We start from the raw sequence: 27,143 nt of genomic DNA on the forward strand, positions 1-27,143 counted from the left end.
ATTTATTGCGTCAAAAATAACTCTCCGTCATACTGCAATTTTAGAATCAAATCTATGTATGAAGCATCTAAAATGGGCCCCAGTGATCCCTACCTCTTGGTATTTATGTCCTTGTATAATTCCTCCTTTGAGTATGGGCTGAACCTCATGACTCACTTATAATGAAGACAGTGCAGTCACAGTGATGGAATGTCATTAGATTAGGTTGTGAAAAGACTGTGACTTCCCTCTCGCTGGCTGACCTTATTCTCTCTCTTGTTTGCTACAATGGAAGCCAGCTTCCCTATGGAAAGACCCACGTAGCAAGGAAGTGAGGGCAGTCCCAGGTAATAGAAAGCCAGGGACTAAGACACACAGTCCAACAGCCCAGAAGAAACAGAATTCTCCAGCAACCACACAAGTGAGCTTCAAAGCAGATCCAGCCACAGTTAAGTTTTCACATGAGATTGCAGCCCCCTTGACTGCAATTTTGTGAGAGCCGGTGAGGCATGAGTGCCCCAAAGCTGTGCCCAATTACCTGACCCCAACATACTGAGATAACAAATGATTTTTTTTAAGCAGCTAACTTTTGGAATCATTTTTATACATAAACAGACAACCAATATTGCATCTAAGCTAACCCTTCTGCATGATCCAAGAGTAGAAAAGATTCCTATCCAAGAAAATTTGTTTTATCCTGACGCTGAAATAAAAATGAAGACAGAAAACTACATTGTCAAAATTCAAGCATGATAAAGAACATGATGTTAGGAAGACTATTAAATTTTCATTTCTTCCTTTTTTTTTTTTGAGATGGAGTCTTACTCTCTCACCCAGGCTGGAGTGCAATGGCCCGATCTCAGCTCACTGCAACTTCCACCTCCTGGGTTCAATCGATCCTTCTGCCCCACCCTCCCTAGTAGGCACCTTGCACCACACCTGGCTAATTTGTGTGTGTGTGTGTGTGTGTGTGTGTGTGTGTGTGTGTGTGTGTTTGTTTTTGTTTTTTTGAGACAGAGTTTCACTTTTGTTACCCAGGCTGGAGTGCAATGGCGTGATCTCAGCTCACCGCAACCTCCGTCTCCTGGGTTCAGGCAATTCTTCTGCCTCAGCCTCCCGAGTAGCTGGGATTACAGGCACGCACCACCATGCCCAGCTAATTTTTTTTTGTATTTTTAGTAGAGACGGGGTTTTACCATGTTGACCAGGATGGTCTCGATCTCTTGACCTCGTGATCCACCTGCCTCGGCCTCCCAAACTGCTGGGATTACGGGCTTGAGCCACTGCGCCCGGCCTAATTTTTGTGTTTTTAGTAGAGATGGGGTTTCACCATGTTGGCCAGGTTGGTCTCAAACTCCTGACCTTGGGTGATTCAGCCACCTTGGCCACCCAAAGTGCTGGGATTACAGGTATGAGCCACTGCACCTCGTAGACTTTTGATTTCTAAGGTTAACTATTAAGAGGAGAGTAACATGCCTATCCTTCTATTCCTACCATCCCTAATGAGTAAATGGAAGAGGCAAGTCATTGTTGCTTGTCGGGTGTCACTTGGCTGTTGTTTCCTCTAGCTGATTTGGGCAGATGCAAAGTGGCTGCAGGATCCAAGTGCAGTGTTAGCATTAATGAATTCCCAAAATATCTTGTTTTCCTGGGGTAAATTTACTTTATAACTACCACCATTGCCAACCAGAAATTAAATCAATAAATCAGTATGAGGAAATTGTCAAGAGGAGCCGGGAGTCCTGCTAGAAGAAACCAAGTGTTTATGGACTGAATTCCCACACCCCTCTGTAGCTGGCCTGTCACCCAGTTCCAAGGTCATGGGAGGCATGGAGAGGGGGATGGCATCAGGCCACTGGGGGCCGGAAAACAGTGCAGTAATCTGGGTCCAAGTTGGCTATGGTGTCTCTGTAGCACATTTCCCCACTCCTCCAGGAGAAAAAGAGAAAGGAATCATTGCCAAGCCCTTCTGCTCTTCTTTCTTGCAGGGAATATGTATTTCTAACTTTTTAACCCTTTGCAGATACTTTCTATTTCTGCATGCTCAGTACTGCTTTTCTGTAAGCCCCCTTTCCTCTGGTGTTGTTTCTCTAGAAGAACATCACTCAGGACCTAGTGACGAAGATAAAAGATCACCCTTACTGTAAGTTATGACTTTAACACGGTTGGCGTACTTAAAGAGAGATGTTTGGTAGAAAAATGGCCTTTTGAGGTTTTACATTAACACTACAGGGTAAGTCACTGAACCATGTAGAAATCGTGATTGCTTCAAAAGTTGCAGATGATCAAAACCAGCAAATAAGCCAAAAATATACATATTTTGGGAAGGAACAGCTCTCTGCAACACTTCTTCTCCCTGTCCTTCATACACTACACATACAAACACATTCAGATTGATGCTTGTCCAGACAGACATACTGTCAGGTTACAACTACTATCTACATAACAAGAACTACAAGAATAATAAATGAAAGCAATTCCATGCTATTCCTGTATGTTTCTGTTTAGTGCCACGCGTTTAAAATATCCATATGAGTTACTGAATTTTGTACACTTCATTCAAGTATGTTAGCAGAATATAAACAAAGCCATTTGTGTGACATGGAACCTCTTGAAACCTGTACATGTCCAAGTGACTAAAGCAATTTTTTTTTGTTTTTGTCTGGATGCTGGACATTGTCCTTACCTCAAACCTGGACTCCTCAGTCCATACTACTCCTTTACCTGCATGACAAAGGAGCAAGTTAGCTGCCTTTGTGGGACTTAGCATGGATTATCTATGGTTCTTCCATGATTCATTGAGAACGGTGAACTGCCCAGAACACTGGGAACTGAAATATATTGAACAATTAAAGATAAGTGTACCGTTAATCTTGTAAAAAAATAATAAAACAGGTATAACTATTGATATCAAAAGTGTAATTCCCCCAAGTGCCACCCTTTAGAGTTAAGGTAATTGACATATAGAGCTATGTGCTCTCTTGTGCCAACTCTCTTGTTTCTTTTCCCATCTCCGCATGCATAATAAATCTGGCAAGCATAAAATTTAGATATTAGCTTGGGGACCTAGATCAGAAGTAAAATGCTATGTTCAGAAATGATCTCTAATCGCTGATCTATGTTGCTGCCTGACATGTTGCCAGTACTGGCTTTTTTGATTCTATTTGAGTCATTCATTTTCCCCTCTCCTTCCCTTCACTGAATAAACACTTATTAAGAATTTGCGGCCGGGCGCGGTGGCTCAAGCCTGTAATCCCAGCACTTTGGGAGGCCGAGGCGGGTGGATCACGAGGTCAAGAGATCGAGACCATCCTGGTCAACATGGTGAAACCCCGTCTCTACTAAAAATACAAAAAATTAGCCGGGCATGGTGGCGCGTGCCTGTAATCCCAGCTACTCGGGAGGCTGAGGCAGGAGAATTGCCTGAACCCAGGAGGCGGAGGTTGCGGTGAGCCGAGATCGCGCCATTGCACTCCAGCCTGGGTAACAAGAGCGAAACTCCGTCTCAAAAAAAAAAAAAAAAAGAATTTGCTACTTATCAGCTGAGTATGGTGGCTCACCCCTGTAATCCCAGCACTTTGGGAGGCCAAGGTGGGCGGATCACCTGAGGTCAGGAGTTTGAGACCAGTCTGGCCAATATGGTGAAATCCCATCTCTACTAAAAATACAAACATTAACTAGGGGTAGTGGCTCATGCCTGTAGTCCCAGCTACTCGGGAGGCTGAGGCAGGAGAATTGCTTGAACCCAGGAGGCAGAAGTTCCAGTGAGCCGAGATTGCACCACTGCACTCCCACCTGGATGACAGGTGAGACTCTGTCTCAGCAAAACAAAAGAATTTGCTAATAATCAACCACTAGACCAGGTGATGGGGATCCAATAGTGGCCACACTGATAAAGTAGAGACTGTCAGGGCTTACCTGTATGACCTCAGCCTCCCCTGAGGGTCACCTGCAGATCCCTCCCCAAGAAGCCTGTGGATCTCAGCCTTTCTGACTTTCAGAGAGGGCTTTTCCTGCTGCAGGAGTGCTTGGCCTAGTCATGGAGAAAGACAGATGTACGCAAGAGCAAACGCCCCTGGGATGACTTCGACTAGGGAGAGACAGGGCAGATGGGAAAAGCCAACAGCTTCTCTGTCTTTCTCGGTGGGGCAGTTCTTCACAGGGTCCCAAGCGGCTGGAGCCCGAGTTGCCCAGGCACTAATCCACCCACACTCATGCTTTGCTGGCCTCCCCATTCCCATCTCACATCCCCCTCCCTCATGTCCTTAGACTCAAATTCTTGTCTCTGGATCTTCTTTGGGGAAATTCCGTGAACCTACACACTCATTTTGGAGACAAAGAAAAGGACCTCCAAATGGTCATACAACTCCTGTTTTCCCCCAAGTCAGTCAAATAGCAGAATGCTAAAATAATTCCAGTTGAGAATCCTCTAAACCCGAGTTGCCCGACATGTTTGCAATGGTATTTTAACATATCCCTCAGCGTCACAAAAATCCATAAAGTGTTCATTCAAATGAAATCTGAAGGACATGGAAAACCCAGGCACAGTCTGAAAGAATTATCATGCAATGCCCAAAATACAATGCTCTTGCATTTTTCATTCTTTAAATTTAAAGATAATCCTTTGGTATTTGGGTCTTTGGACTGGCTGCTCTGTTCAGCTCTTTGTTAAATCTAAGTAACATTTCCTATGCTGCAAATTAACATAATACTTTGAATCAAACCAATTCTACTTGGTAAACTTTACTTGAATGCTATTTTTCATCAACATCACATGCCCATTAGAAAATAAAGAACAGCTGGCTTTTCACTAAAGTGATTAGTTTTCTATTATTGGATTGTGAATATTCAGTATTACCTATCTCCCCTCTATCTCTCTTGAGTCATCCCAAATTAGATTTCTATATCTAAGACACCTCAGTTTATTTTAGTGCCGGAGACAGACAGAATGTGAATAGAATTGAAAGTAGAGAATTAATATTGGTTCTGTAATACTTTTCAGTTCATATGGAGTAAATAAAACAAAGATAATTGTAACACCTGTGCAGTCAATAAATGTCAGTTTCCAGGAATCAACTTCAAAACTATGACTAATTCATAGTCCCTCTTTCTCTCCCTCCATGTATATATATACATTCACACACTGTCATGCTACCTACACTTAAACTGTCTGCAGCCACTGATACAGAATGAGAACATCTAGGAACTCAGTTATTTGACACAAATAACACTTCACATTGCTAAAATAAAAACTTTCTAATGCAAAAACTTCTGTCACTCCGTCAATTATAGCTACTCATCAGAAACTCAGAATTGAAAGCCAAATCTTGATTGATATTGTATCCTAAGCTCATATGATACTGTATTCTAAGCTCAATAACAGAATATTGTCTTTATCAAGTTCTTTTCAATTCACAGGCTTCCACAGCTGTTTTATAGTAATTCCAACTTTGAAAAGAAATTACTTCTGCAGTATTAGTTTCCAAAATGCTTTGTAGCATATTCTCAAAAAGCAAATAGGAAGAAGCCAGTCACAAGGTAGAATTGGCCAGGTGCAGTGGTTCACACCTGTAATCCTAGCCCTATGGGAGGTCAAGGTAGGCAGATCACCTGAGGTCAGGAGTTCGAGACCAGCCTGGCCAACATGGTGAAACCCTGCCTTTGCTAAAAACACAAAAATCAGCCGGGTGTGGTGGCACTTGCCTGTAATCCCAGCTACTTGGGAAGCTGAGGCAGAAGAACAGCTTAAACCTGGGAGGTGGAAATCGCAGTGAGCTGAGATTGCACCATTGCACTCCAACCTGGGCAACAGGGCGAGATTTCATCTCAAAAAAAAAAAAAAAAAGAAAAGAAAAGAAAAAAGAAATAAAGTAAAATAAATAAAAGCATCACATTCATCCATTCATTAATTTTTATTGAGATGTAATCAAAGCCTAAGCATTATATTCTTCAAGCTCTGCATGAGAGACTTGGCAAGTGAGGTTACTTCTTTCAAAGATGGGACTGGTGGCTTTGCAGTTGTTTGCTCCTCAAAGGATGGTCTGAGGACCAGAATCATCAGAAACCCTGAGGGAGCTTGTCAGAAATGCAGTATTCTAGGTTTCACCACAGACCAACTGAATCACAACATGCACTTAAACGCAATGCTTAGGTCACTTCTGCGGCCACCAAAATTTGAGGATCTCCATTCTTCACTGTGACACGCCAGCATCGACACTTGTTTCAGCATTTTCCTTTTGCTTGTTTCAGCACAAGGTTCTGGTGGAAAACACTAGAAATGGTTTTTGTCCCCAGGAATGGGGATGCAAGTTACCAAAGAATTGACGGGAAAAGGTACAGACAACCAGAAAGTAGTTAAAAGGGTTCCTGACTCTTCTGCCCCAAGAAAGGGCCCTGAAATGATAACTGTACTCTATCCATCCCCAGCAAATGTCAGCTTGTCCAGTGATCCCACAGAGAGTGGACATAAGAGTTGCCTTCGACTGTCTGATCTTCGTTCTATTCATCTGCAGAACAAGGGGATGATGCAAAGCAGGTTCCAAGGAGCTTTAAGGTTCTAGGATTCTAGATATAAAAAATAACACTCTGAGTGTATACTGCAGGGAGAACAGTCACATAATATGAGAATTTTTGCACAATTATGCAGATTACTTTGTGATCTTAGATGATCTTTATGTCAAAATGTGATTATTGCTCCACTGAAAGTAACCATTTCTTTATCTTCTTTCTAACCTCTGCAGGGACTTATTGTTTCTTTTCTCTCTCTTTTTTTTTTGAGATGCAGTCCCACTCTGTTGCCCAGGCTGGAGTGCAGTGTTGCAATCTTGGCTCACTACAACCTCTGCCTCCTGGGTTTAAGTGATTCTCATGCCTCAGCCTCCTGAGTAGCTGGGACTGACTACAGGTGTGCACCACTACACCTGGCTATTTTTTTTTTTTTTGGTAGTTTTAGTAGAGACAGGGTTTCACCATGTTGGCCAGGCTTGTCTTGAGCTCCTGACCTCAGGAGATTGCCCGCCTCACCCTCCCAAAATGTTGGGATTATAGGCATGATCCAAGGACTTATGGTTTCTTTCCACATTACAAAAGTCAACTGCAAGGCACATGTGTATCAGACAAGGGACAGAATCTAATGAGAGAGTAGAAGACAGAAAGAATGAAGAATATAAGAAATATTTGCAGGACCACTGGATTATGAGAATTCCTAAAAGCCAATGTGACACCAACTGCTTTCCAGGACTTAATTCCTTCTGCAGCATTTCATTTCCCAATTATAAAGTACAATCGTTCTTTATTTTTGCTAGAAATGGGAACATATCTTTTTTTTAACCTCCCAGGCATCCCTGTATGATGTTTAAGTGGCCACACATATTAACAAACAGAATGTGGAATCCTCATGGCTCAACAACTCTTGGGATGACAGGCATATTAGCTACCAGCCACTGTATAACCTATTTTCTCTTACCTGTTATGCCTAAATTTGTCTCAAAGCACTGCCTCAAACTCATCTTTGTTCTTTTTTTATTGTACTTTAGGTTCTGGGGTACATGTACAGATCATGCCGGATTGTTGCATAGGCATATACACGGCAAGGTGGTTTGCTGCCTCCATCCCCCCGTCACCTATATCTGGCATTTCTCCCCAAGTTATCTCTCACCAACCTCCCCACCTCCCACTGTCCCTCCCCTAGCACCCGCCAACAGGCTCCAGTGTGTGATGATCCCCTCCCTGTGTCTATGTGTTCTCATTGTTCAACACCTGCCTATGAGTGAGAACAGGCAATGTTTGATTTTCTGTTCTTCTGTCAATTTTCTGAGAATGATGGTTTCCAGATTCATCCATGTCCCTACAAAGGACACGAACTCATAATTTTTATAGGAAATTTTAAGGTAGGATACTTAAGCCACACTGAAGCAAGGTGACAAAACAAATAGCTAAAATGTCTCATGACGCTTGAGTTTCCATTCATCCTGGTGTTCAAGAGAAACCCTTGCATCATGGAAGCTCAATTTGGATAGGACTTTCTCAGCTGAATACTGTCATCTGCCAGACTTCAGGCAAGAACCCAGAGGAGATGAAACCCAAGACAAGACAAAATAAGCCAAGGAATACCAGACAAAGTTATGAAAGGCCAGATGAGAACAAGCAGCGTACACAATTCTCTTGCCAACAGATCTCCCCTAACAGTGTTGTGTACCAAATTTCCATAGTGAATGTCAGGAAAAAATGGCAATTGAGGTAGGCAGTCAAAAGAGAAGCACAGTCTATGATAGAGTCACCCCAGAGAAGTCTTTTTTTTCCTTTTTCTCTTGGTAAACTACCAGGATTAAATTAAAATCCTTTTGAGTATTGCATTTAACTCTGTAGTAACGTTATTTGTTCTCAAGGAATCTCTAAAAAATTTACATGTCTAATTTGGCAGGGAATGTCACTAGGATAAGACAATTGCAAAACCCATTTGTGTGGGCAAAATGGCTTCCAATGAACCTTGGTGCAAACAATGCACAAGGTACTTTCTTAAAAAGCCCAAACATCCCATTCTACATCCAGAACTGCCCCTCAACCCTCACCCTCTCAAACTCCGTACAAAACAATCCTCTTTCTACCTCTGCATTTCCAATGAATGCCTCTTCCTCCAGACATCCCTAGTTTCTGTTCTTGATACTACGACATTTCTAAACTGGAAATTTAAGAATCATGTGGACTGCTCCCTCTTTCATTGCCTGAGTTTAAGCAAATAATATCAATTAGTTTTCCCCAATATTTTCTATATAATCAACTATTTCATTTTTGTTTCTACAATGATCGGTCTAGTTAATGTACCTGGTATCCTCACTTCAACCATTTAGAAGTGAGCTCCCATTTACTCATTAGTTCATCTGATGCATATTTGAGTACCTACTGTGTGCTGGAGGCACTATGCTAGGTGTTGAGGATAGAAAGTGAGCAGAGTAGATTTGGGTCCACTCCTAGAGGAGTTTACAAGCTGCTGGCTCTTCCCACTATGATAGATTCTGCAGATTCCCATCGGATTCACCTTGCTAACATGCTCTTTGAATTATGTTTTTAACCCTGTTCAAATGCCCCTAATGGCCTACTGAAAACAAAACAAAGTCAATGAAAAGCAAAGTGGACATCAAGGAAATGGAAACTAAAACCACAGAGACGTATCACCTCACTCCAAGTAAAATGGCTATTAATAAAGAGACACGAAATAACAAATGCTGGCACCGATGTGGAGAAAAGGAAGCCTTATCTACTGTTTGTGGGAATGTACATTAGCATAGCTATTATGGAAACCAGTATGGTGGTTTCTTAAAAATCTAGAAATAGAACTGCCATATAATGTAGCAATCCCACTACTGGATATATTTGCAAAGGAACTGAAATCAATACTTCAGGATGTGTCTGCACTCCCGGGTTCATGGCACCATTATCCACAATAGCCAAGAGTTGGAATCAACCTAAGAGTCCATCTGCAGATGAATAAAGAAAATGTGGTATACATACATAAGAGAACACTCTTTGGCCATAAAAAAATCAAAATCTGTCATTTTCAACAATATGGATGAACTTGGAGAACATTATGTTAACTGAAATAAGCCAGGCACAGAAAGACAAATGTCATATCACCTTACTCATAGATGGAACCTAAAGAAGTTGATATGACAGAATTAAGGAATAGAATGGTGGCTACCAGATGATTGGCTGGGCTGGGGATGAGAGGGGGGCATTGGGAGAGATGATTGATGGCTATAGAGTTACTGTTAGATACTAAGTTCTGTTGTTCTATTGCATAGTAGGGTGACTGTGATTATAATATTAAATAGAAAATTATAATGCATGTTATATATTTCAAAATAGATAATTTTAAATGTTCTCATTACAAAGAAATGATAATTGTATGAGATGACAGATATGCTGAATACCCTGACTTGATTTTTGCACAATGTATTCAGGTATAGAAATATCACGCTGTATCTTATAAATATGTATAATTACTGTGTGTCAAAAAATTTTTATATATGGTCTCAATCTGTCACCTAGGCTGGAGTGCAGTGGCGCCATCATGACTCACCGCAGCCTGAACCTCCTGGGCTCAAGCAATCCTCCTACCTGAGCCTCCCGAGTAGCTGGGACTACAGGCATGTGCCACCATGCCTGGCTGTTTTTTGTATTATTATTATTATTATTATTATTATATTTTTAAAGACTTGGTTTTGCCATGTTGCCCAGGCTGATCTTGAACTCCTGGGCTCAAGTATTCTTCTTGCCTTAGCCTCCCAAAGTGCTGGAATTACAGGCATGAGCCACTGTGCCTGGCCTTGTGTCGATTTTTTAAAAAGTAAACTACTTTTATCATTCTTTAAAGCTTTGCAATCTGGCTTCTATTCACTTCTCTAATTCAAATTTCATTATTCTCTTAATAAACCATCTGGGTGAAACCAGCTGGCTGGGTCTCCATCTCAGGACACTCTACATTCCTTGCACTTTGCATTATTTTTGCCCTTTCTGGTTGCAGAAGGGATATTCACTGCAATGTGGTATTTTTTCAATTGCCATATGAAAAATGTTCTCTCTCCTCTGCACTTAACTGTTTGGTCCAGGTATATATTACTTGATGTACACACTACATACATATATATATATATATATATATACTTTTTACTTTATCTTGTGAGAGAGATTGTGCTAAGAAAGAAGATGATTTCTCCTACTAAAATTGATTCCTACTTTTAGAACCATTTGGTTCTTTTGTTTAATTAACTCATTTATTAGTTTAATTTTTAATTGATAAGGTAAAACTTGCCCATATTTATGGGGTACACTGTGATGTCTTGATGTACATATACATACGCCGTGGAATGATTAAATCAAATAAATATCCATCACTTCACATACTGATCTTTCTTCATAATGAGAACATTTAAAACCTACTCTCCTAGCAATATTCCAGTATACATACATTAACTACAGTCACCATGCTGTACAATAGATCTCCCAAAGTTATTAATCCTGTCCAACAAAATTCTGAACCCTTTGACCAACATCTCCTCACTCCCCATCACATTCCTCGTCCAGCCCATGCTACTCTGCTTCTATGAGTTTGATTTTTTTAGAATACTCTTTTGGTTCTTAAGGGCAGGGATCATTGTATTTGTATCGCCCATAGGACCTCATTTATTTCCTTGATCAATGACGTCATTGGTAATGATACTGCTTGATATGGTTTGGCTGTGTCCCCACCCAAATGTCATCTTGAATTCTCACATGTTGTGGGAGGGACCTCGTGGGAGATAACTGAATCATGAGGGCAGAACTTTCCCATGCTGTTCTCATGATAGTGAATAAGACTCACAAGAGCTGATGGTTTCATAAATGGCAGTTCCCCAGCACATGTTCTCTTGCCTGCCACCATGAATGCTCCTCATTCACCTTCTGCCGTCATTGTGAGGCCTCCCGAGCCACGTGGAACTGTGAGTCCATTAAACCTATTTTCTTCATAAATTACCCAGTCATGGGTATGCCTTTATTGGCAGCGAGTGAAAAGACTAATATACTGCTATTATCAAGAGATTCATTTTAAGGTTTCACTGTGGTATCCATAAGCATCTCCATTATTAATTATATATATATTTTTAAAACTTGTAAACCATCTGCAGAAACCTATTACATTGAAAGCCTAATTTAGAAAAGAATTTCCTTTACTTCGGAAGGGGTGCCGTGGTGGCCAGTAATAAATTAGGAGCCACCAGGTGTCACTATGTTAATGCTAGCCTGAGTTCCACAGGTTGGAACCTGGTGGAGGGAGGGTCTCAAATGCTGTACTGTGGTGGTAAACAGAGTTTCCACTTACTCACTAGATAATCATGTTTCCAATATGAGTTTCTCTTTAGAATCCTTTGTGGAGCTTGGCATTATTCCTTAAATCTACATCCTCCACCCCCAGCCAGCATGAGAAGCAGAGGTTTAAGGATGAACAGTCAGGCCTAATGGGGAATTTATTTTCTCTGTTGGCTCATGTCACTGCCTCAGCTTGGTTTTATATAGTGTTTTGTGAGTCTAATGTTGCTTATTTGAAAAATGAACACAATATAGGATGCTTGAGTGGTTTGGGTCCAAAAAGAAAACTGGTATTTGCCAGAAAGAAGGAAAAGGAAAATACATAATAGAAACATCTACAAAACCTAATCTGAAAAGAAAGGTTTACAAGGTTTAAAACTATCTACGTATACATGGGAATAAATTTTATTAATTTATATGTTCTTTGTAGCTTGACAATCCCAAACATCCGTGAAAGCCAACACTGAAGAAGGTATAAAAAGAAAACCAACCTTGGGCAGGGACAGAAACTCTCCAGCCTGTTTTGTTTTTGTCAAAGCTCATTGGACAGCAAAATCTGAAATCCTTTAGAGGATTAAGAAAGGCTTTTTAACTCACATGGGTGTGCTTTACACTACAAAAGACTATTAAGTAAAGATGAGTATATTATATTTAACATATAATGTTATTATGTCTTGGCAATGCCCCTTTAAATACAGAAGAAAATTAATGGCAAAAGGTTATGAAACAAAATTATTCACCCAAGGGACAAGCAACTTTTACACAGCAAATGAGGAATTCTAACTGCAAAATTATATCTTACATGGAAAACATTTTCTACCCCTTTGCTCCATAAACTCTGAAGATATGAATGCCTCCACAAACAGAATGAATAAAGTTCCAATTCTCTATAGTGACAAATCCAGAAATGGCAAGTTTTATCTTAAAGGAGTTCTACTGCTGCACAAAAGCTCTCATGCACAAATAATGAAATTCTCAAATTGGAATAAATGTGCTTTTAAGAATTTTTATTTTGATCATTTATTTCAGGAAACACTTGTGGATCATGCAACATAGCTTTGAATTATGGAGCAGATAAGGAAAATCTAAAAGAAAAAAATAGGGCAGGCCTTTATTAAATTTTAAAGTATGTCTTAGCTATACTCTTATAAAGAGCCAAATAGGGTATCCAAATCTCTGGAGATCACCAGTATAATTTCTTTATCATGTTCCATTTAAAATTTAATTATGCAGTCTACTACAAGAAGAATCTGAGAAGTCTAAATAGGTCATGCAGTGAGTGAGTTAACAATATTCTAAAGTTTTCCTTGTAAAGATCATTCCTTTGATAGTCTGTTTCACATCAGAACACTATATTATAAAACAAGTGTAATTTAATTCAGTCACTATGGATTCTTATACACATCTATAAAGGAACACCACACTTCCCATGGAGCTGCCCGTGACAGGTGGACAGTCTTTGCATATATACCTTCTATAGGTTATTGTTATTTTCACGTATTATAGCAAGGTCAAGGGACTTTCACATTTAATGCTTTGGGTATTCTCTTTTAAATCACCAACAATAATTCATAGCAAGGCAACAATCTAGGCACCGCATAATTAAACTCTGAATTAGAGGGTTATATGGCCAATGGCTTGATGCTGTCTCATCTCCACCTCAAATTTCAACTGACATGCAACTTTAATTTCCTTATAGTAAGATAATCAGCAAACGCTGTTTTAAGCATTTTACATGGATCATTTCTTTTAATTCTCAGAACAGTTGGCCCTATTATTATCCATTTTACAGATGAAGAAAATGAGGCAGACAGAGGTGAAGAAACTTGCACAAGGTCAAAGAATGAGTAAGTGGCTGAATTGGGATTTTAACACAGGCTGGAGTTTGGCTTTATGTCATATGCACTGAATTGCTGCGCAGGGCTGCTCCTTATAATCTAATATGGTATCTTCTCTTAGACTCGAACACAACTAAGTGTTGGTAAAACAATTTGCATATTCCTCTCTTTCAGTGAAGTAAGATAATAGCTACCATGTATTGATTGCTGTGTGGCAGGCACTGAGCTAAATACTTTACATGGGTTATCTCCACACAGAGACACTGTGAGATGGGTATCATAATTCTTCCAATGTTATAAATGAAAAACTGAAGCAGAGATATTAACTTTGATAACTTGCTTAAGGTCACATGACTAAGAAATGGCAGACACAAGATTTAAGCATTTCTGAGCCCAAAACCCAATCTCTTAGCTTCCATGTTAACATGACCTCAACAGCAACAGCTCTGTGCAGCTTAGCAACAGCCAAATTTAGGTTAATAACTCTCTAGCCAATTGGATGATTTTTTCCAGGAGGCAAAGTCTACAGAGCAGTGAGAAGAGTGAGAAGGTTGAAAGGGGAGAGAGAAGGCAGAAATCATACATCTTGTCTACCCCTGGTTCTTTAGGAGAAGGTTTCCTCAATCCTTCCTCCCTCCCTTCCCAATTCAAACATTTGTTCATTCATTCAAACATTTATTAATCCATTCAAACACTTATTAATTCATTTAAACATCTGTTCAGATGGTCAAACACTTATGCAAATATTTATTCAGTGCCTACTATGTTCCAGGAACGCTAGGCATTGGGGACAAACAATGAATAGTAGTAGGATTTCAGTGTGTTTCCCACTTAGTGGAGAAGGTGTAAAAGTCCTCTAGTCAATTATATCATTGGGAGACATGGATGCTAGCATAGGAGTTGAAACTGGGGTCTTTGGGAACTAACAGAAGGAACATAAAGCTCTTCAGGGCAGAGATGGTATCAAAGAAACCTTGGATGTATCTAGAACACTGGTCAACAAACCTTTCTATAAAAGTAAACAGTAAATATTTCCAGTTTGGGGGCGATACCATCTCTGCCACAACTACTCAACTGTATTGTTGTAGCACAAAAATGGTATAGTCAACACATAAATAGATGTTATGGCTGTGTTCAAAAAAAAATATTTATAAGCACAGGCCACCACCTAGATTTGGTCTGCAGGCTGTAGTTATCAAATGTGGATCAAGAAGAACAAGTGATAGAGATTTTGGTAGGAGAGAAAAAGAGTAGAGAGATGACACGGAGCTTCCAAATAGAAAAAGGAACATGTGTAAAGACCAGATTTCAGTTTTCTTATTTCTGAAATGGGGGTCATACTTTCACTCAAAAAACATTTATTGATTGCCAGTTCTGTTCTGGGGACTACAAATGGAGGAATAAACCAGACAGGCAAGGGAGACATTGTTCTGGAGCTAAGGGAAGGGAACAGATAGTAAATAAATTAAGAAATAAAAAACAGATCATTACAATAAATATGGCGACATGACAGGAAGTGTGCTGGGGGGGTTACTTAATAGGGTGGTCAAAGGAGGACTTTCTGTGGAAGTAAGAGGGAGAAAGGGCAGTGTGTCAGAAGCAAAATAAATGAGAGAAAAAGCAGCAGGTGATGAGGCTGCAGAGATAGACTATAGCAGCCCTGGGAACAAAAGTAGACTGCATTGATTCTATTCTTAGCAATAGGAAACTCTTGAATGATTTTATGGAAAAAATAATGTTTTGATTGATGACTTTTCAGATATTATTTGAACTTCTTCATAGAGAATGAATTGCAAAAGAGGAAGTGGAAAGGACCATTTAGAAGGCCATTTAACGGTTCATGTGGGAGTTTACAGTGGTTTCAAAGAGACAGAGAAAGTAGACAAATTGAAGATAAATTTTAGGCTGGGCATGGTACCTCATGCCTGTAATCCCAGCATTTTGGGAGGCCAACCAAGATGGGAGGGTTGCTTGAGGCCAGGAGTTCAAGGTCAGCTTGGGTAACATACCAAGACTGCATCTCCACAAAAAATGTTCAAAATTAGCCCATTGTGGTGGTGCACACCTGTAGCCCATTGTGGTGATGTACACCTGTAGTCCCAGCTACTTGGGAGGCTGAGGCAAGAGGATCACTTGAGCCCAGGTGTTTGAGACTGCAGTGTGCTATGATCATGCCACTGAACTCCCATTTAGGCAACAGAGTGAGACCCATCTCAAAAAAACAAAAAACAACAAAAAAAAGATACATTTTGGAGGTTGAGCCAAAAAGTGATCCGCTAAGTCTGAGAACAGAAAAAGGTTCTTTTCTATAAGAAATGTCCCTAGGTTCTCCTTAAGCATTGAATGTATGATGACAAGTTGGGTTGAGGTAGGGTTCAAGAGTTTTTTTCTGGCCACATCAAGTTTAAGGTTATGCTTTCAAGTAGAGAGTCAGATTAGCAGCTGGATATTCAGCTTTGAAGCTCAAGGAAGAAGTCAGGGCTGGAGATCTACAAATGAGAACCATCTGCATAAAGATGATCTTTAAAATCATGGAGCTGGATAAAATCTCTCTCCACTTCCTCCCCATAAGGGAACAGAGCAATGCCCAGGGCACCTTGGGGCACTTCACCCTGCAGGGTTCAGTCAAGCTGGCAAGGAATAACAGAAGACTGATGAAGAATGGCCAGCGAGAGAGCAAGGAAACATGGAGGGCTTGATGTCTCTGCAACTAACAGAGCACTTCATGGAGGAGGAAGTAGTCCCTAGGTTGAAGGCAACTGAGAGGCTAAGTAAGATCACAGCTAAATGGCCATTGGGTTTACCCAGATGGAGAAGAAGAGTGCCTGCCTGGGGTGGATGCCATTCTTTAAGTACTTATAATCCATCCTCCCCTTACCCTGACTCTTACCTTTCTCCTTGCTAACACAACAGGTTTCCCCTTACAAAGGCTGAGAATACCAGAAACCCAATGTCCTCTTCCTAAGGGATTAGGCATGGAAAAGGGACTCCTGCCTTACAAAACAGTCCCATGGAATAAACCAGATGTGGTCTCCATGTGATGGCTGGAGGATCTGTGGACATGAGCACGCCATATCAACATGATGAAGATGGCAGAGGGTGTACCAGGGTGCTGGCTGTAGTCCATTTTGCACTGTTACAACAGAATCACACAGACTGGGTAATTTACAAAGAACAGAGATTTATTTCTCACAGTTCTGGAGGCTGAAAATTACAAGCTCAAAGCACCAACATCTGGTGTGAGCCTTCTTATGGTATCCTCACATGGCAGACAGCAGAAGCACAAGAGAAGGCAAACATTGCATCCTCACGTGGTAGAAGAGCGAGAAAGGCAGTGAATCTGCCTCCACAAGCCCTTTTTACAGCGGCATTGATCTGCTCATGAGGTCAGAGCCCTCATGGCCTTACCACCTCCTATTTATTCCCACCTCCTTATAGTTACATCAGAGATTAGGTTTCTAACACAGCAATTCTGGGAGACACATTCAGAACACAGATGCTCTTAATTCACCCTGAGCCTTCTCTGACCTCTTGAACCATAACTACAAACAACCTGCATTTTTGGCATGCTGCAACTACAGAGTTTTTTCAGTGGATTCAACCTGAGAAAAATGATAAAGAAGGACATCGTAAGAGAAAGATTCGTGCAGGAAAGAATTCAGTCACAGACTATGAGTGGGAGATGCATTATAAAAGGTTGGGAGGTGGGGGCTGTAGCAGGGAGGAAGAGAGAGCACATTTCACCACCTGCAGCTGTGACCACAGAGTCTGGGTGCTGTATGATGACTGGACGCTAGGAGTAGAAAGTTGGGCTGTGAAAGGTATAGAAACCAGCCATTTAGGCCAGTGAGTTTGTTTTATATTGTGAGTCAAGTAGTGAGTCTGAAAGAAGAGGCTGTGGAGGGCTGCAAGGTCTGGGCACTCCATGGGGTATCCCTTCCCATGTGCTCACCCACTCTGACCCACCCCCTCCAGTCCTGCTCAGAAGGTTGGTCCTTACTTCCTCCAACCAGAAGATGCCGTCCTTCCTCCAACCAGAGCTACCCCATCTCGCTGCTGAAATCCTTTGGGTTTTTTGTTTGCTTTGAGGTTTTCCTACTTCTCTTATGGCTTCAGCACTTCCCCATAGCCCTGGGATGATCGCTACCTTCTTCACTGCACTGAGCTACATCAGAGAAGAGATGGTGTCCTGTCTCTCCCACAGAGCCTACAACCATGCTTGGCATATACTTAGTGTGTGTGTATAGCACACACTAAGTATATTTGGTTGAATTATGGTATACTTGGTTGCATTAATGATAGAGAATGAACTGTGTCAATACTGAACAGCACCCGGCATGGGCCCCAAGAGAGTTGGGGGAGACGCTGCTTCTGAGGGATGATAAAGAAGACAGGAGGTGTCTATCCATCGGCTCTTGATGACTCAGTAAGAGGTTGGCCTGGAGGTACCAGCATATTTATCTCCTAATTTCTGAAGGTCTTTCAGAAGATGACATTGTATACTGAGGACAATGAGAAATGGGAAGTTGTGTTACCTACCAAAGCCCTCTTCTGCCTACCAAAGGTGATCTCTTAGAGATTATCTGAATCTCTCTGCTTTCACTGTTTCTGCCTGTTGCCACCTGATCCATCACCTCCATGACTGATAAATATGGTCAATCGGAGAGGTCAGTCTTGCTCTTCCATAAACAGAGTCTGTTCAGTTAAAATTTCAGATAACAAAAACCTGCGACTTAAGACCAGAATTTCACAGGCAAAACTGCAGTCTAATGGCTTCTGCCTCTGACAGTCTCATGAACCAGGCAGTTCTGTCTTCTTGGTGAAGGCTCTCAAACAGTAATCCTATGGCGTATGCCAGTGTTCTTGGGGTTGGGGTTCCCCAGTTGCTTAGATTAAATTATGCTTCCTAACCCCCTCACAGAAGGCAAAAAACAAAGACATCAAGTTACTGGGTTAATATATAAGAGAAAAGTCTAAACTTTTCTTTTATAACTTTACTTTAATCTTTGGCCCCTGCTTTCCACTGGTTTATACTAAAATCCAGTACAAGATGACATGTAATTTATATACTGAATTACTTTAAGCTTCATTTACCAATACTTCATGGTCCTCAAAAACATCCTGACTTTTTGGTGTTGCATATAAGAACCAGCATGCGAATCTCTACTGTAGTACTTAAGATGCTTCTATTAAGGTCTATTATACCCCATTTATTTTCTAAACTGTTTAGTTTATATTTGAGTAACAGTGGACTATGTTAACAAGGAATTAAAATGCTCCTTTTTTTTTTTCAAAAACAGAAGCTCATAGTGCATGATTATGATAAACCTCTGTTGATATAAACCTTGTTTATATCTTTATTCTGCTATCCAAAATAAAAATTTCTCCTTTATAGGCTTTTATATTGAAACCCCATTCCATGGGAACAAGTGGGGTTTCACTATGATTTAATTAAAACACATCTACCAAAACGCAACACCCTTCAACCTAAAAACCAGATCCTGAAAAACATGATCGTAATGGGGAAAAAAATTGCTCAGATTGCTAAGCTGTCCTTTGCTACAAGCAAAAATAAAAGCAAGGAGTCATTTATAAGATTGAAAATGATCATCTTGGCAGTTCAAGAAATGAAACCATACATCCCGTTCCTGGGACGTTTCAAGATAGAGAGATGGGCATGAGTAGTACGTGTAGCCAGTTTAAATATTTGTTTTAATCCCAACAAGATCATTGGTTTTAATATTTATAATATAATTACAATGCTCAGTGCATGTTGTTCATATAATCTAATTTTTTTCTGGTGACATATTATTACCAGGCTTTAATTTCAGCAATGGCAAGAATTCAAAAACGCATTTAGGTTATCATTAGTAATGAAAAACAAACCTAGTGCCTGTTCAAGCACCTTAGGCACATATCTCATTTCGACTTCAAAGCATTTTTAACTACCCAGATGCAATCCACTGCTACAGGATGCACACATTTTCACAGAATATTATCCACCGGTGGCCAGGGTACTTTAAATTAATGCCATGTAAGGCAATTAAAGTGGAAATACTCTACCCTTATGCAACCAGTGTAAATGGCCTTTTGGAACATTTCAAGACAGTCATAGCCAATGAAAACCAAACCATAAAACTGTTCTCAAATGCCACTGTCTTCCTTCTGAGCCACATATCACTAGTTAGCCGTTGCCTGAATTGCAATTTTCCATTTTTCCTAGACGTCACAGCGTAAGCATGCTTTTATGACTAAAAGCAGAAAAAACTCAAACTGCCTTGTTCCACTAATCATTAGCCTACCAACAAACAAAATAACTACAGGTGCTTTGTTTTCCATAGCACCAAGGTATTTTGGGGTTAATTTGCACATTCCCCATGACAGGCTGAAGAAATTTGAAAAAGAGGCCAAAAGCTATAACAACTGATGGAATTCTACGAGACTGTACAAACAAACGAACACTCGCAAAAGAAATCATCTGGACACAAGGGAAGGATGCATCATCAAATAATCACATTACTTCATGTTAATGGGGAAGGCAAATCCTTGTCAATGGCTGTGTCTCAAACTACCCCTGGAGAAGTCAAAAGCATACCTGAGGCTACATTATAAGCACAGTTGAGAATCACTGACATATTATTTCTCGCTCCTTTATTGCCAGGCAGTACAGTGACTGCAAATTGCAGTTAGAATGGGAACGCTGGCATGTTGTTTATTTTCAACATGACTTGACATCAGAATAACAAAAATTCCTGAAGAAAAATAAGTCGGCTCATGACCAAAATACCACCCACCAAACTTAAGAAGAAAACAGCCTCTCCCTGGAGTAATAAACCAGCTACAATAGATCATTCTTGGGGAATATAGGCATTGCTCCTTGGTATTCAAAATACAGCACTCCTTAATAGAATCCTGGGTGCCCATGCAGATTTCTCAGACATCTGAGTAATTTCCATCTGTGTGATTACAGCACGGAGTGGGTCCCTCCTGATAACAGAGAGGTGGTCTGCTCCTTAGCTGCTCTATGAAAGTTTGGAAGTCACTCCTTATTCCATTATTTCAGGATTAACTTCCTCAGCAGAAACATGGGTAGACACACAACAATCTCTCTCCTCACACACGATGAGATGCTCGGGTCTTCAGGGTGGACTTTTTTCCAGAGTGAAAGCACAAAGACAAACAAACTCAGACTAGAATACGCGGACAGCTTTAACCCTGAAAACTGGCACACGGTTGAAATGTTTCTTTGGGACGTTTTCCAAAGAATGAAGACATACAGTAATTTAAATATTTGGATCACAGTAAACAGTTTTTTTGGCAATATTAATCATGATCCTATAAGCAAAGATTTTCTTTACATAAAAAAAGCAACCAAATGCGCTTATCTCCGGTAACAGATGGCTACAATTTGTACTTTCCCCTGTTCTCCAGTGCTGTTCATGACAATGTGCTCACTCTGCTTTTCCTGTTCTTGAGAATCTCTTGATTTGTTTCTCCAAGAGTTTCTAGGCAATAATATGTTTCCAGGAGCTATTAATACATTCACACATGGTTATCCAGTACCTTCAAAAACTAAGGCATGGGCCATGTGTGGTGGCTCATGTCCCTAATCCCATCCATGCTTAGGCTGAATATCTAAGATTCCCTGATGTCCCCAGTCCCACACACTGCTCTGAATCCACACATGCCTTTCCTGCTTCCATCCTTGTTCAGATGGAAGCCTGGGCTCTCTTCTCAGGCTGATCCTCTCTGTGCCCTGGATCCTGTGTCCTCTTGCCTTCTCAGGGACTCTGCCTCCTTCCCTCTTCTCCTGATGCCTTTTGTGCATTTAGATGAGTAAGTTTCTCCTCTCTTTAAGAAACATCTGACCTGGCTGGGCGTGGTGGCTCAGGCCTGTAATCCTAGCACTTTGGGAGGCCAAGGCAGGCAGATCACCCCGAGTTCAGGAGTTGGAGATCAGCCTGGCCAGTATGGTGAAATGTCGTCTCTCCTAAAAATACAAAAATTAGCCACGCATGGTGGTACACATCTGTAATCCCAGCACTTGGGAGGCTGATACAGAAGAATCCCTTGAACCCAGAGGGGAGTTTGCAGTGAGCTGAGATTGCTCCACTGCACTCCAGCCTGGGCAACAGAAAGAGACTGTGCCTCAAAAAACAAACAAACAAATAAACAAAAAACAAAGAAATATCTGGCCGGGCACAGTGGCTCATGCTTGTAGTCCCAGCATTTTGGGAGGCAGAGATCAGTGAATCACCTGTCAGGAATTCAAGACCAGCTTGGCCAACATGGCAAAACCCTGTCTCTACTAAAAATACAAAAATTAGCCAGGCATGGTGGCACTCTCCTATAATCCCAGTTACTCAGGAGGCTGAGGCAGGAGAATCACTTGAACCCTTGAGGCAGAGGATGGAGTGAGCCTAGATTGGACCACTGCACTTCAGCCTGGGTGACAGTGTGAGGTTCTGTCTCAAAAAACAAAACAAAACAAAATGAAACAAACAAACAAACAAAAAAACACACAAAAAAAGAAGGCATGATCCTTGGTGCCCAGGAGAGATTCTAGACACATGTAATGCCCAGTAAAATACCTCTTAAATTACTTTCCCTCCCTCCCTCCCTTTCCTTCCTAACTTTCTTCCTCCCTCCCTCCCAGTCTCCTCTCCCCAACCCCTTCTCCCTTCCTCTCTTCCTTCTTCCTTCCTTTCTTCCTATTCCCCAGTCTTACCCCCATCTCCTCTCCTTCCCTCCCTTTCTCCTTCCTTCCTTCTTTTCTCCATTTCTACTTCCCTTCCATGAAATGCTGGTAATCATTCTTGATGGCTAGTCATCTAGAATTTGCTTTCTGTTAATCATTTCTTATTTAATATATGAACATAAATGTCAAAAACATGTAAAACACATTGATAAATTACATGTAAAACACATCGATCAATTACACATTAATTTCTTTCTCTGATATAATATTACTAAGTATTTATTTCGATGACAATGAGAATTCCACTGCACTTAGTACCATCAATACTATGATGTGAGCTCTTCAGGGGATGCTCAGGATTCTTTCGTAATCTCTCAGTCCCTGAATACAGTAACAATAATGAATACATTGAAGAAAAAACCAAGATGTTTTTCGATTGCCAATACCCATGAACGTAATAAAGGAAGCAGCATGTGTATGATTTCTATGGCATATCTAGCTCATATATGCATCTCCAGATATACCATACGACTTCAAAGGAACGTGAATAATCTAAGTCATTTATGAACCTGAGCCTCGTTACTTCTTGATTACATCACATATACATGATTCATGCATAATTTCTGGCATTTACATAGTGATGTGTGAGGTATCAAAATCTGACATGAGGAAGACAAAATGAGAAGACCTCTTACAGAGGACACGGCACAGTACTTCTTTTTGTGTACGTAAGAAATCAGGTATAAAATAAGCAAAGCCATCTTACTCACCTTGGTAGACTCCCAGCTAACTCTGTGGCCGTCTCTCTGCAGGAAGGAGAAAAAGAAGATAAGTATGATTATTTTGGTAAACTATAAAAATGTATTTAATCACATAATAAGTATTATGGTATCATGAATAAAGAAGACACTGTACATGCAGGTGGTTAGAGACTTAAAATTGCCTAATGGCATTTCTGTTTAATTCCCATTAATCATTTCAATGATTACTTTCAATGAAATTCTACACACATGTAAAATATCTGCCCCTACTTTCTGGTGGTTGAATGCAACTGAGTTCAAAATATTAAAATTTAAAAATGTACAACATCCAGAAGGGTAATATGAGGAGAAACAAATCCCAAACCACCTTGTAGACATTGACATTTTAAACAAAGCACCCATCATCTTTTTCCAAGAACTTCTTAGAAACTTATCCCTTTGGGGATGTTGCTCTACGTTTACCTTTGTCACCCGAGGCTTATGAAGGAACATGGACAGCACAAAATGGAATTCTTTTATCAGTAAACTGCTGCTTTTCATTTCTTTGTTATAAAGTTCTACCATTTGGTACTGTTGAAGGTAGATACTATAATTCAAATGGAAAAGTCATTAAAGAAAAGCTCTACAGCATATTAACAAAAATGATCAGGGACAAATTTCAAAACTAACTTGCTCCTAATTGTCATCTCTTGTCTTGTTTTCTTTTTTCTTTTTTTCTTTTCTTTTCTCCTTCCTTCCTTCCTTCATTTTTTCTTTTTTTCTTTCTTTCTTTCTTTTTTTTTTTTTTTCTTCAGTGTCTTTCACTGTTGCCCAGGCTGGAGTACAGTGGCTCAATCTCAACTCACTGCAACCTCTGTCTTCTGGGTTCCAGTGATTCTTGTACCGTGGCCTCCCTGGTAGCTGCGATTACAGGTGTGGGCCACCATGTCCAACTAACTTTTGTATTTTTAGTAGAGATGGGGTTTCTCCATGTTGGCCAGGCTGGTCTCGAACTCCTGACCTCAAGTGATCTGCCTGTCTCGGCCTCCCAAATTGCTGAAATTACAGATATAAGCCACTGCACCTGGCCCATCTCTTGTCTTTCGATCAGAAATGTGTTCTTGGAAAGAGAAGGAAACAATGAGTAGAAGGAGGAGATGACGGCTTTATATTGAACTATTTCAGAAGGAGAAGGGGGCTCAACTTTAGACCAAGGGATTAAAGGTATAATTCTTAGCAACAATGGTGTAAAACCTCCTTAGTGTCATATAACCCCTTTAAAAATCTCATTAAAGATACAAACACCTTATATAGAGAAAATAATAATATACACATATACGCACACTGTGGTACACACTTGTAGACAGTTCACCGAGCTCCTGAAGCTAATGCGTCAATCCTAGTTAACAGCCTCAGCTTCCTACTATGTCAATTCAAACAAAGGACTTCCTCCTCAATGGACATTCCCTGACCTGTGCAGCTATTAGAACTCCCTCTTCCTATTTACTGCCTGTGATAATACCTCAGCATTTTGGAGAAGTGATGGTTCCCACAGAGTCATACTTCCTTAAAAAATGAATAAGTTTAGCTTCTATAAAAGTTCTTTCCTAAGTAATCATATAACATTAAACATTCAGCTTTTATTGCTATAAAAATTGGCTTTGGGGAGAAAGTTTCCATTCCTTTAGCAAAACCACGGTTGAAGGCATTAACTATTATGGTACTGAATGCTTCACACATGTTCATCTTCTTTGAAGAATTTAGTGGCTGCATAAAAATTTTTGCTTTCCAAACAGAATCTGGAATTGTGGGTACCCCAGCTAAGAAACACCCTCCTTTTAGCCTTCCATTATGACATTTATTATAATAGAAGTATCTTTTAAATGCTTGTTTTATCCTTTTTTTTTTGTCATTTGAGACCAACATATATACTCAATAAATGTTTGTTGGTCTTATCAGCAATGAATGAACTTCTCTGGTGTCGTTGACCTTAAGGGTGAGATTTATGTTCACAGCTTGATCATAGTAACACTAACAGCACAGAGTTAAGATACAACTAAATTTTTTGTGTCTAATCTTTTAACTTTTTATTTTTGTATTCCAGACTATACATATTTTAATGTGATGAGTCCCCTGGTATCTTTTATAATGATGTTGTTCATACATTATAATAAATTCATTTAAATCACAGTGGAGCAGTATTTCTCAACTTTGGCATTATTTTGAGCTAGATAATTCTTTTGTTTTGGGTGAGTATCTCAGACATTGTAGAATATTTAATAGCATCCCTGTCACCTATCCATTGATGCCAGTAGTACCGCTCCCCACCAGCCCCATTGTAACTCCCAAACATGTCCTCAGACAATGCTAAATGTCCGCTAGTGACAAAGCTGTCCTCAGCTGAGACCACTGTAATGGCCAAGCACGGTGTCTCACACCTGCAATCCCAGCACTTTGGGAGGCTGAGGCAGGAGGATGGCTTGAGCCCAGAAGATTGAGACCAGACAGGGCAATACAGTGAGACCCTGTCTCTACCAAAAGTTTAAAAAATGAAATGGGCATCATGGTGCATGCCTGTAATCCTAACTACTTGAGAGGCTGAGGTGGGAGGATAGCTTGAGTCAAGGCTGGAGTAAGCCATGATTGTGCCACTATAATTCACTCCAGTCTGGGCAACAGAGTGACAGTCTGTCTCTTAAAAATCAAACCAAACCAAACCAAACCAAACCAAACCAAACCAAACCAAACCAAATCGAACCAAAACAATAATCCACTGCAATAGAAATGTCCAGTGCCCACAACTGACTTCTGTTTCCAAAGCTTACTGGATTGACCAACATCCTTTACTCCCATGGGAAAACACAGAGACTGCGGCCTCCTAAGAGCACCTGCTTTGCTTTGGCTCCAGCTGCCTAAGTCTCCACGCTTACCAAGAGTATGTTGTGTTTCTTTCCCAACCTGTTTATGGTACTGACAATCACTGTAATTTTTAAATTTAATTAAGCATGATGTAAAATAGATGAAATACGAGTGTGGAAAAATACTTGTTTCTGTAAAACTAAGTTGGATACTTTGAAAAGATAAAAAATGACAAGTCAATTAAGAAAAACTGATGTTGATTTAGATACAAATATCTCTGTTATTTTTCCTGTTTTTTTTTTTTTTTTTTAAAAAAAAAGGAAATCTTGGCCGAGTACAGTGGCTCATGACTATAATCCCAGCACTTTGGAAGGCTGAGGTGGGCAGATCACTTGAGCTCAGGAGTTCAAGGCCAGCTTGATCAAGACGGTGAAACCCCCATCTCTATTAAAAATACAAGGATTAGCTGGGTGTGGTGGCATATACCTGTAATCCCAGCTACTCAGGAGGCTGAGACAGGAGAACTGCGTGAACCTGAGAGACAGAGGTTGGAGTGAGCAGAGATTGCGCCACTGCACTCCAGCCCTGGTGATGGAGCAAAACTGTCTCAAAACAAAACAACAAAAAAAGAAATTCCAAATGGTGGAGTATGGGAGGATATGCACAAAAGCCAATGCAGAACTTTATTCAGTGAACCACACATTCAAAGAAAAAGGTGTTGGTCCTACCTTGAAAGCAAAAGACAGGTGCTGGGTAAAAGTCATATTCATCATATATAAAGTTCCAGCAGGGGAAAACTATAGATTGTTGTGTGCTAAGAATTAACATTAGAATTACAGATATTACCTGATGTCTATGATTACTGAAAACGTGATGATTTCATTGGTGCATGTAGCTCCAAGATTTAAAAAAACAAAACAAAAAACCCACCATATCTGACTCAGCAATGTACCTGGGACTCATCATCCAGGCACCATTTTTGAGATCAGCAAATCGACAAACATGGGAGCTTTTCAGGTGACCATTTGTTTGTTTTTCTCTGTTTACTACTGTTAAACAATCATCTGAATTAGTCACATGTTTTCATGGATTTATATCTTTTGTAAAGAAACCCTTGGGTGGAATACAGTTAGCAGACGATGCCATGCTGCTTCTAGATCATGCTCTGTCATAACCCATTTGAGG

General features: G+C 40.4%; 1 protein-coding gene across 7 annotated transcripts in view; it reads right to left on the bottom strand.

The window, feature by feature from the left end:
* Positions 1 to 27,143, bottom strand: part of CELF2 (CUGBP Elav-like family member 2) — an 854,288-nt gene that overhangs the window by 391,382 nt on the left and 435,763 nt on the right. For all 7 annotated transcript variants that reach the window (XM_074405050.1, XM_074405048.1, XM_074405046.1 and 4 more), the window contains one exon: positions 23,130 to 23,165. In XM_074405050.1, coding sequence (XP_074261151.1) covers positions 23,130 to 23,165 — 36 coding nt within the window. The remainder of the gene's footprint in view (positions 1 to 23,129; positions 23,166 to 27,143) is intronic.

The sequence above is a fragment of the Saimiri boliviensis genome, chromosome 8 (assembly GCF_048565385.1).
Source record: "Saimiri boliviensis isolate mSaiBol1 chromosome 8, mSaiBol1.pri, whole genome shotgun sequence".
Lineage (NCBI taxonomy): Eukaryota > Metazoa > Chordata > Mammalia > Primates > Cebidae > Saimiri > Saimiri boliviensis.